This window comes from Bufo gargarizans, chromosome 8 (assembly GCF_014858855.1).
Source record: "Bufo gargarizans isolate SCDJY-AF-19 chromosome 8, ASM1485885v1, whole genome shotgun sequence".
Taxonomy (NCBI): Eukaryota; Metazoa; Chordata; class Amphibia; order Anura; family Bufonidae; genus Bufo; species Bufo gargarizans.
In genome coordinates, this window is record NC_058087.1 from 49835400 (window position 1) to 49846788 (window position 11389).

General features: G+C 45.8%; 1 protein-coding gene across 1 annotated transcript; it reads right to left on the reverse strand.

The window, feature by feature from the left end:
• Positions 1–6858: 6858 nt before the first annotated feature.
• On the reverse strand, positions 6859–10984 carry LOC122945374 (DNA damage-regulated autophagy modulator protein 1-like). The gene is made up of 7 exons (XM_044304448.1): positions 10911–10984; positions 8448–8515; positions 8113–8255; positions 7726–7897; positions 7294–7349; positions 7048–7134; positions 6859–6939 (listed from the first exon to the last, which is right to left on the reverse strand). The coding sequence occupies exons 1-7, from the start codon at positions 10982–10984 to the stop codon at positions 6859–6861; spliced, it is 681 nt and encodes a 226-aa protein (XP_044160383.1).
• Positions 10985–11389: the final 405 nt, after the last annotated feature.

Genomic DNA, 11389 nt, shown 5'->3' on the forward strand with positions numbered 1-11389 from the left:
GCCCCTAAAAAGCCAGGGCAGTATAAATACCCCACATGTGACCCCATTTTGGAAAGAAGACACCCCAAGGTATTCAATGAGGGGCATGCCGAGTTCATAGAAAAAAATAAAATTTGGCACAAGTTAAAATTGATTATTTTTAGTTTTTTCTCACAAAATCTCCCTTTCCGCTAACTTGAGACCAAAATTTCAATCTTTCATTGACTCAATATGCCCCTCAGCGAATACCTTGGGGTGTCTTCTTTCCAAAATGGTGTTATTTGTGGGGTGTTTGCACTGCCCTGGCATTTGAGGGTCTGCGCAATAATTACATGTATGGCCAGCATTAGGAGTTTCTGCTATTCTCCTTATATTGAGCATACAGGTAATGAGATTTTTTTTTTCCATTCAGCCTCTGGGCTGAAAGAAAAAATGAACGGCACAGATTTCTTCATTCGCATCGATCAATGTGGATGAAAAAATCTCTGCCAAAAAAAAAAAGGAGGGGAAAGGCGTCTGCCAGGACATAGGAGCTCCGCCCAACATCCATACCCACTTAGCTCGTATGCCCTGGCAAACCCGATTTCTCCATTCACATCAATCGATGTGGATGAATAAATCATTGCCGGGATTTATTTTTTTATATATACAAAGTGTTTGCCAAAGCATATGAGCACCGCCACCTCCTCAGCTCATATGCCTCGGCAAACGTATCTTTTACTGCAGAGGAGAAATCTCGTCTTGCAGCGCCGCATACACTGACTTGTGTGTAATCTGACAGCAGCGCAATGCTTCTGTCAGAATGCACATCAGTGCTGCAGCTAGTCGATCGGTTGGTCCACCTGAAAGGGAAAAAAAAAAAAGAGAAAGAAAGAAAGAAAAAACCAGGCCGCAACGCAATAAATTTTATTAACTTTATAATAACTTTAGAACAGAACATATCAACTTTATTTAACTTTTGAAACTGAACGTTAACTTTTTTGCTTACCGGTGATTTTTTTTTTTTACCTTTATACGACAAACCTCTCCTTCCCCATGGGACAATGTGCAAAGCGCAAATCGCCCAAAGATGTGGCGAAGTACATTATGCACTTTATCCCAGGTGAAAGGAGAGGTTTGCAGCAGCTGTGAGTGAAAGGGCCCTAATAGCCCTGTGTGCCTGTCCTGTGAGATGCAATCCCTATGCTAAGTGTACCTGTGTGTGGTACTTCCGGAAACACTCTCCAAAGCATAGGGCAGGGTGGTCAGGACAGTCAGGACAGAAATAGCGGGTGTCACGTCTTATTCCACTCCTGCTACAGACACAAAAAAAATTCGGGGTGGCGGTCGGTTTGAGGTACCAGCAACGACACTGGGGAAATGTCGCTCGCGTAGACGGCTAACTACACTGGTGGATCGGGCCACGGAACCTCCTGGGTACAGGAGGTTCGCGATGATCTCTTCCTGAAATTTGAGGAAGGATCCTGTTCTCCCAGCCTTACTGTAGAGAACAAAACTATTATACAGAGCCAATTGAATTAGGTATACAGACACCTTCTTACACCAGCGTCTGGTGCGGCGGGACACTAAATACGGAGACAACATCTGGTCATTGAAGTCCGCTCCTTCCATGAGCAAATTATAGTCGTGAACCGAGAGGGGCTTTTCAATGACTCTGGTTGCCCGTTCAATTTGGATTGTCATGTCTGCGTGAATGGAGGAGAGCATGTAAATGTCACGCTTGTCTCTCCATTTCACTGCGAGCAGTTCTTCGTTACACAAGGCAGCCCTCTCCCCCCTTGCAAGACGGGTGGTAACGAGCCGTTGGGGGAAGCCCGCGCGACTAGTTCGCGCGGTGCCACAGCAGCCAATCTGTTCTAGAAACAAATGCCTTAAGAGGGCCACACTTGTGTAGAAATTGTCCACATAAAGATGGTGCCCCTTGCCAAATAAGGGTGACACCAAGTCCCAGACTGTCTTCCCACTGCTCCCCAGGTAGTCAGGGCAACCGTCCGGCTCCAGGGTCTGATCTTTTCCCTCATAGATCCGAAATTTGTGGGTATAGCCTGTGGCCCTTTCACAGAGCTTATACAATTTGACCCCATACCGGGCGCGCTTGCTTGGGATGTATTGTTTGAAGCCAAGGCGCCCGGTAAAATGTATAAGGGACTCGTCTACGCAGATGTTTTGCTCAGGGGTATACAAATCTGCAAATTTCTGGTTGAAGTGGTCTATGAGGGGCCGAATTTTGTGGAGCCGGTCAAAAGCTGGGTGGCCTCTGGGACGGGAGGTGGTGTTGTCGCTAAAGTGCAGGAAACGCAGGATGGTCTCAAAACGTGTCCTGGACATAGCAGCAGAGAACATGGGCATGTGATGAATCGGGTTCGTGGACCAATATGACCGCAATTTATGCTTTTTGGTTAGACCCATGTTGAGGAGAAGGCCCAGAAAAACTTTAAATTCGGAAACTTGGACTGGTTTCCACCGGAAAGACTGGGCATAAGAGCTTGCCGGGTTGGCGGATATAAATTGAGTGGCATACCGATTTGTTTCTGCCACGACTAAGTGCAAGAACTCCGCAGTCAAGAACAGCTCAAAAAATCCCAGGGCCGAACCGATCTGAGCTGTCTCAACCCGAACTCCAGACTGGGCGGTGAAAGGGGGAACTACAGGTGCGGCTGAAGTTGGGGACTGCCAATCAGGGTTTGCCAGCACCTCAGGGATTCTAGGGGGTCTACGGACCTGTCTGTGCGGTGGCTGCGACGGGGTAACTATTGCACGTGCCACCGTACCAGCTTCAACTGCCCTTCTGGTGCTCGCCACTTCACCATGTTGTACGGCAGTCCTGGTACTAGGTCCAGGATGGGCTGGTGTATGCCTCACCACGTAATCCGACAGCGCCAGCCCCACTCTGCTGCGCTTGAAGCGGATCCTGCGCAACCTGTGGTCTAGCGACACGGGGCCGGGTACGCCTGGTGCTATCAGGGACCTCAACCTCCTCGTCTGAACTTTGGGTCAGACTGCCACTGCTTTCTACAGGTTCATATTCTGACCCGCTAGATTCATCAGATGAGGGTTCCCATTCCTCATCCGACTGGGTCAGAAGCCTGTAGGCCTCTTCAGAAGAATACCCCCTGTTTGACATTTGGGCAACTAAATTTAGGGGTATTCCCTGAGACTACCCAAGAAAAAAAAGCAAGCCTGTCTTACAAATGGGAGGCTAGCGAAGTACCGGAGGCCGCTGCGATTTATAAAAAATATCAAAACTGATTTTTTTATCGCCGCAGCGCTTGTAAAGTGAATGTGCAGTGATCAAAAAAATATATATTTTTGTCACTGAGGTGGGGCGGGCGTGGGTGAACGCACGTGTGGGCAACCGATCAGGCCTGATCGGGCAAACACTGCGTTTTGGGTGGAGGGCGAACTAAGGTGACACTAATACTATTATAGATCTGACTGTGATCACTTTTGATCACTTACAGATACTATAAAAGTACAATGCTGATTAGCGATACGCTAATCAGCGAATAAGTGACTGCGGTGCGGTGGGCTGGGCGCTAAACGATCGCTAAACTACCTAACCAAGAGACCTAAACTATCCTAAAACCTATCAGTCAATACCAGTGAAAAAAAAAAAGTGACAGTTTACACTGATCACTTTTTTCCCTTTTACTAGTGATTGACAGGGGCAAGAAGGGGTGATCAAGGGGTTAATTGGGGTGATGGAGGGTGATCTGGGGGCTAAGTGTGGTGTTGGTGGGTACTCACAGTGATGTGTGCTCCTCTGCTCCTCTGCTGGAACCAACCAACCAAAAGGACCTGCAGAGGAGCACAGCAGCCATTTAACACATCATATTTACTAAATATGATGTGTTAGCTGGCTTCTGATTAGTTTTTTTGAAAATCATCAACCTGCCAGCGACGATCATTGGCTGGCAGGTTGATGACGAACTTGTCTTTTAAACTTTGCCGGCCCGCGATGCGCATGCGCGGGCCGGCTTTGCCCGAAATCTCGCGTCTCGCGAGAGGACGCACCGGCGCGTCCACCCAGAGGAACAGGACCGCCGCAAAGACGTAATCCTGCGTACGGCGGTCCTGAGGAGGTTAAAGGGCTTCTGTCACCCCACTAAAGTCTTTTTTTTATTTTTTGGCTACTTAAAATCCTTATACTGCGATTTATCAATATATAGTCCTCTTACTCTTTTTCGTTCAGTAGTTTCTTCAAAAAATGCACTTTTATAATATGTAAATTACCTCTCTACCAGCAAGTAGGGCGGCTACTTGCTGGTAGCAGCCGCATCCTCCTTTCAAATAAACACCCCCTCCTCCTGTTGATTGACAGGGCCAGCGACCGCACTCGTCCTCTGGCTAGCCCTGTCTGCCTTCTAAATCTCGCGCCTGCGCCGCACCGGTCTTCAGTCGGCGCAGGCGCACTGAGAGGAGGACGCTCGCTCGGCCGCTCCATCCTCAATGCGCCTGCGCCGATGACGTCACATCTACACCTGGCGCAGGCACATTGAGGATGGAGCGGCCGAGCGAGTGTCCTCTCAATGCGCCTGCGCCGACTGAAGACTGGTGCAGCGCAGACGCGAGATTTAGAAGGCAGACAGGGCTAGCCAGAGGACGAGACCAGCAATTATGGGTGAAATTTCTTCCATTCCATTCAGTCGAATTTAGAAAAGGCTCAAAGTTCTCAGAAACTCAAGGCCGATAGGAGACGTTCAAGGGGGGGGGGGGTGAATTTTCAGGTTGGGGATAAGGTATGGTTGTCCTCCAAGAATCTCTCTCTTAAGGTAGATTCTAAAAAGTTTGCTCCTCGTTTTATTGGACCATATAAGATCACGGAGGTGATTAACCCGGTATCATTTAGGTTGGAGCTGCCCAAGTCATTCCACATTCATAATGTGTTCCATAAATCTCTACTTAAAAAATATTTTGAACCGGTAGTACCATCGAAAGCCTCACCTCTGCCGGTTCTTGTTAATGATGCTGTTGAGTATGTGGTGTCTAAAATAGTGGATGTCAGGAAGGTGTGTAATTCCTTGCAGTACCTGAATCAGTTAAAATTGATCTTTAGTATTATTACATAGAGCGCTATTGTAACAATACTTCTAAGCTGAGCTCACATAATGGTGTGGAGTGGAAGCTCAGAAGTCCTCTCAGTATATTACAGCTCTTGTATGTGGAGGAATAGGGGAGTAGACATAAAATTTAGCAATCTGGACTTATTAGGACTGAGCAATACTATTTAGGCAGTAATACTCCTAACTGAGCTACAGGGAGGTAACAGACTTCCTTTATAAGCGTTCCCCAGCTCTGCTTGGCTGTCCAAGTGTGTTGGGTGCAGATCCATAGAAAGTATATGGGATCCATACTCCATGCATGTGCATGGACAGCTGAACGGAGCCTATAAAAGCTGAAAGTGTGCAGCATTTATTTATTTTATTTTTTTAATAATGGTTCAGGTACCTTTTTTAAAGAGGTTTTCTTAGCTTTTTTATACTGATGACCTTGAATGGTGGGGGTCCAAAACCTGTCAACCCTGCTGATCAGCTGTTTGAAGATGTCCATTGGATAGTGGCTGTGCTTGGTATTGCAGCTCTACTGATCTGCGCCTAGGCCACGTGACCGATAAATATGACGTCACTGGCCCAGGTGAGGGTCTGTCACTGCACACTTTTACACTGTCCAATCAGTGCTCTCAGGGTCAGACTTTTGCAAGATATATGTTAACACCCAGGTGACAATTTAATCATAAGAAGTTATAAATGCTCCAGAATTGTTATTTTATGGGGGAATATGTGCGGGGCATGAACCAGCAATAGAAGAAAGCTCCATTTTGACTTGAGCTCTGGGGCCCACCCTCTATATAAGGTACACGCTGTTTTCAGAGGTTTTATAAATATGACTTTTAATAATAATTTTACCCATTTTCTTCCAAATCGTTTAAAGGAGTATTCCAATTAGAATATGTTATCCCTTATCCCCTGGAAAGGAAATAACTAGTAGATTGGTGGCAGTCTGCCCACTTAGATCGCAACCAGTCACAATGATGATGGACCCACACCCCCAATTTTCAAAGAGCACTGGTTGAGTCTGCGCACCAACACTCTGTGCATTCTGTAGCAGAATACAACATCACTATCTCTAACAATCACATAGATTTGGGGTGGAGTTGTAGTGCATATGCTCGACCAACACTCCATTCAAACAAGGGGACACAAGTCCTAGTGATAGCTGGATAAGAGATAAATTATCCCAAGCAGAATGCTCTTTTAATGAATCGCTTTTATTATACCCCTAAAATTTGAAAAACTCTAGACATATATGACTAAAATCTAACCCTGCCATTACCACCTTCATCGTTTTCCTTCCAGAGCTTGGTCTGATCACCCCTATGAAGTTCCCCGGTCTTTATTGGGTAACATTAGTTATAATACATTCCCTACAATAAACAGGCTCGGACACATTGTTAGCTACCTCATGTATTGACTCATTTATTAACAGGCCAGGGATTTTGAAATGGCCCTGATGATGGTGAACCCCCAACTCATCCTTCAACACTCAGGGGAGGAAAAACCCCCTAGTGGGGGAAACCTCCAGGGAACCATGGCTGAAGGACTGCCCTTCCCTTGGGCAAGGGGGTAAAAGCCATCATTTGAGATGAGGTAGCTATGGAAAGTCCGGGTAATTGTCACATCCAGTATTTGGAAATTCTGCTAGATGTTGAATCCAGAAAATCCGGTAAATGTCAAATCCGGTATTAGGAAAGTCCGGTAAAATGTCACATCCAGTATTGAGGACAGAGACCAAGCCTGGAATCTGCCTCTTGATCCAGAAGATTCATGTCCAGCAATGTCATGATGGTTTCAGTTGTCTTGGTGCTCCACCCCTTGCATCTTATTGGGGGTTTTCAGGGTCCTGGGTCTTTTCTCTCAGGCCAATGGAGACACCTTCTCGGGACAACGTTAAAGACAAATGCTGAGAAAAAAGAAGAAAGACCATTAATTATAAAACAGCTCTATATAATATATGACTTCTCTGAAATGTTTCTGGAGCACATTAGACCTTTACACAGCATCTACTCACCTGGAAATCTGTATAGTTCATTAGTTGGTATATTATCAGGCCAATAAATCCAGTCCACTCGGCCACCATGCCTGTCCTGGTGTAGATCTGCAGAAGACAGAATAGAGGATTAGTGCCTGGCGGTACTCACCAGGGACTCTATATGGAGTGAGATGGGAAGATGGAGGTGAGATAGGAGCTTTGATATTACTGTTACACAGGATAGATGTAGATTATACAAGACGGTCAAAAGTTGCATGAACTCACCTCTTCACATCGGCCAGTACATAGCTGGAAGAAGCCGATGATCATACACACAGAAACTGGAAGGACATGTTAAGGACAAGTAACAGAATTAATTATATTATTATAGTGTTTCCTATACTGTGATGTCTGATCTGTGCTACAATGGGGTCAGAGGAAGCGAATAATCTCCTAGTTGCCAATAGTCCCATATTTGCCAAAATTTTCCTAATTATTCAGAGACAATCTCTCTGTAAATTTGGGTTGTCCTGGGCCAAAAATGCTTGGGGCCTAGTTAACTCCACCAATGAGTGATAGTGACCTGATCATTTAAAGGAGGGGCGGGGGTCTTGGCTAAATTGACCCAAATTTACTGCAGCAATGATGATAAGTACATATGTGTAAGTGTATCCAGCAAACAACATGGCACTGTACCAGTCAGCTATAAGAGGATACAGGTCAGCAGGGCCACAATGGGCACCAAGGTTGATGCCAATCTCATGTGGCATAGGCGGCGACTGCTGAAGGATTTCTTGTACAGGCATATAGCTTGACCTAGGTTGTAAACGGCACAAAAGACAAATGCCGGTCCTGCGCCGATCCTGTGGACTGTAGGACTGATCCTCATCTACAACAAAAGCAGAGAAATAAATGTCATCAATATGGACGTCCTGAAGATCTGAGAATACAGAACAGCAGAGGCCGCAGGTGGTGTAATTATACATGGGCAGTAATACATAAGAATAGTCACCAGGGCGCGTCATTGTATTTATACACATCTCTTGACTTCAAGCGATGTCCCCTCTGTATTACTAGTCCTGAGACATCTGTATATAAACTTACCGAAACTATGGCGGTCACAACGGTCCCAATGCAGCCCATCCATGCAACAACATAGAGGATTCTCTGGCAGATGATATGTCGCCTCTCTGATTGTTCAGACCGGATGATCATAAACCGGTACATGATGGAAGCGTTGCCAGCTCCTGAAATAGACAATACATGGGATCAGCCGGGAACGTCCATAGACACTTGTAATAACCTCCAGGATTCAATGATGATTATAATCTGCAGTGATGGCCGCCGCTCAGCAGTGAATAGTGCTTAGGGAGATAACGTCATCACTGAGGCTGGAGCCGCTGATCTCCTCATGATGTTATCTCTCTAAATCCACTTACCTAGAAAGGCAGATATTATGAAGACCACTGTAAAGACCACCGATTCGGGTAATATTCGTCCCGTGTCACTGAGAAAGAAAACAAAATATTAAACGGCAGGATTGTGTCATGTCTTCTAATAGCAGAGGAGACTTTATTTCCTTCCATTGTAATCATCCTCCATAATATAATGTCCAGACACAAATAGAAGACAAACAACAATGGGGACGACATGGAGCCGTCGCCCATAGCAACCAGTGAGATTGCAACTGTTATTTGTCAGAGGCCCTTTGTAAAAGGAAATCAGGAACTGAATGGGCAATTGCATCCAGGGCCGGTGCGAGGATTTTTGCCAACACAAGCGAAGCTACATTTTGGCGCACCCCCCCCCCCCCAAGCTTCTCCTCTCTGTGGTCCTGGTATCTTCTCTCTGCTTCAGACAATGGCTGGTTTAAGGACCATATTTTTCACCCTCTAAGACACACCTAGGTTTTAGAGGAGCATAATAAGAAAAAAATATTTTCCATTACACCTCAGGTCAGACCAGCAATCAGACCCCCAATGTTAATCGGACCTCAGATCAGAACCCCATGTCAGACATCATCCCCCAGCCATCAGCCCCCAATGTCAGCCATCAGACCCCCATGTCACATTTCTCCCCCTCCATGTCACATTTTTCCGCCCTCCCCAGGGTGCGCCCTAAAGCGGCCGCTTGGTCTGCCTTATGGTAGCACCGGCCCTGATTGCATCATATTTCGCATCCCATCCCCATACTATCACTTGCCCTACTATATAGCCATTACTTCCCCAGTACAACCAGTGGTAAAACCCATTAACACAATAATCATCATTCATTTATTCACTATTATTTTTTTTTTCTCCTTCCGTTTTCTGGAAAAGTATCACATTTTTGAGTAGGAGGCATTTTGTAGAAAATGTAACTTTTGCATTTTTAAGCCATGCTTACAAGTTTTCCAAAAAAGTGGGTGTGTTCTAAACGGGCTCAGCAGGAGGGGGTGGGGCCTCTGCAGACTGGCAAATTTGCTTATACGTTATGCCTGTCATAGTTGGTGCAGTTTTGATTTTTTTGGTGCATGGAGGTCAGAGATGAAGAGGCTTGTGCATCTCACTCCAGAGCAGATTAGATGAAGGTCGGTGCATGAAACCTCAGTCTTCACAGACCCCCCCCCCCCCCCCCCCCCCCGAACAATGGGATGTTTTCTGTACTAACAGTTATGAGATAGAGCTTATTAATAATCCACTAATAATAATAATCATAACATTCCAGGAATAAACTGATAATACGGTAATAGCAATAATGATACTACAGATGAATCCCGCCCCGTCCCCTCTTACCTGATGTAAGGATATTTTACATGGCCTGGGATGACAGTCAAGGCAATCAGGGCAAAGAGGCCCGATAGCGTCCATATGACCCAGAGGAAAGGCAAGAATGCCAAACCCCGGATCTCCATGGCGCAAATTAAATAACTCGCTAAGCGAAAACAAGGATTTGCTGAGCAAAAGCACAAGCCTATCTGTCTCTCTCTATATCCAGAGATATTCTGTCCGAGATAATGTCAGGCAGTGGTTTTCCAAGGCTCAGAACTCGGTGATGTCACTAGCTTCTGTGACATCATCACACCTGCCGCAATCTGATTGGTCCTTGCTAGAATCTGTAATTTCATTGGTTCTCCCCTCATGCGTGACTTCATACTTGAATCTGATTGGTCCTCAGTAGCTTCTGTGGTGTCATCACTGCTCCCACCTCCACACATGCCTGTATCTGATTGGTCCCCAGTATTTTAAATCTTCATATAGCTATTGCTGAGATGTTTTCATCTCTTCAAGTCCTTTGGACAAAAAAAATTCTGAGCCTGCTCCCATGTCAGCCCCTCTGCTTAATATAGGGAATGAAGGCACCATGAAAGGTGTCTCTATTCTGCTGATAATGCCATTAGGGAAAATGTTACCGCTCGCTGCTCTGGTCTCCTATCCAAATTATTCCTTCATGATTCAATTCCTAAATAAGTGGAGCATCGCTTTAATGTAGTTGTCTCACACTGGGCGCCATATAATACTACATTTTTGCACGATAGGGAATATGTTGGAATGGCCATATATTTGGCTACCATTCAAATGTATGTCCAATAATACATATTGTTTCAATGTACAGTAAGTCGTATGCAACGTGCCGCCCCCCAAGGCCGATTGTGTCGTAGATTTATAGGAATTGCCGAGTGGTTTGGTGTGGCCTTAATAGTTTCTGTGTGTGTCACGGTGATCCTATTTGGATACTGTCGTTCTCCAGGGTTAGGCTCCAATACAATAAAAGGGAGATTTGTAGTAGGTGGAGAATAAGAGGAGTACAGACTTGATAATAGTTCAAGAGATTTACTTGAATAAACTTGTATCCAGACAATATTCGGCCTTTCTCTTGGTTCCAGCAGGTTTTGGGGTAAACTGGCAGGCAAACTTGGATACCTTGCTCTATCGGTCTCTGCTGTGCTAGACTGGCTTTCCTCTGGTAGCTGGACTTTAGGATTGTTCTGGTACATTTTGAGCGGGGTGCCTGTGGCTGTTGACCCCCTCGTGATACTGTGTCTTTATCTGTAAGGAGTCAGGGTGCTCTATGAGCTGCATTCCTTGGGAGACTCCTGCTGCAGGAGGGGCGGCCATTCCCCTCACTGCACCATCTTGACTCGTCTGCTTCCAACACTAGACTCCACTTGCTCTAACTTTCTGCAACCCCTCCCTTGATACGAAACAGGACCAGCCCACCTCTGCCCAAAAGCGGGGAGAATGGAATGGTAAGTTCCATTCTATCTAAATATCTCTCTCTGCCAGGTGCACTGCCACCTGCTGGCGATCCAGGCACAATACATGAACATAACAGTTTCATAGCAATATTATAAATGCACAATGTAAGAGGACCTGGAATAAAAACACAGATGACATTATTG

Excerpts from the sequence above, each read along its gene's own strand:
- LOC122945374 (XM_044304448.1), bottom strand. The coding sequence starts at position 10,984 with ATGTACCAGAACAATCCTAAAGTCCAGCTACCAGAGGAAAGCCAGTCT. Across the intron at positions 8,256-8,447 it reads CATAATATCTGCCTTTCTAG|GAGCTGGCAACGCTTCCATC; the intron begins GTAAGTGGATTT and ends TGTCTATTTCAG. Across the intron at positions 7,898-8,112 it reads TTGTGACCGCCATAGTTTCG|ATGAGGATCAGTCCTACAGT; the intron begins GTAAGTTTATAT and ends CTTTTGTTGTAG.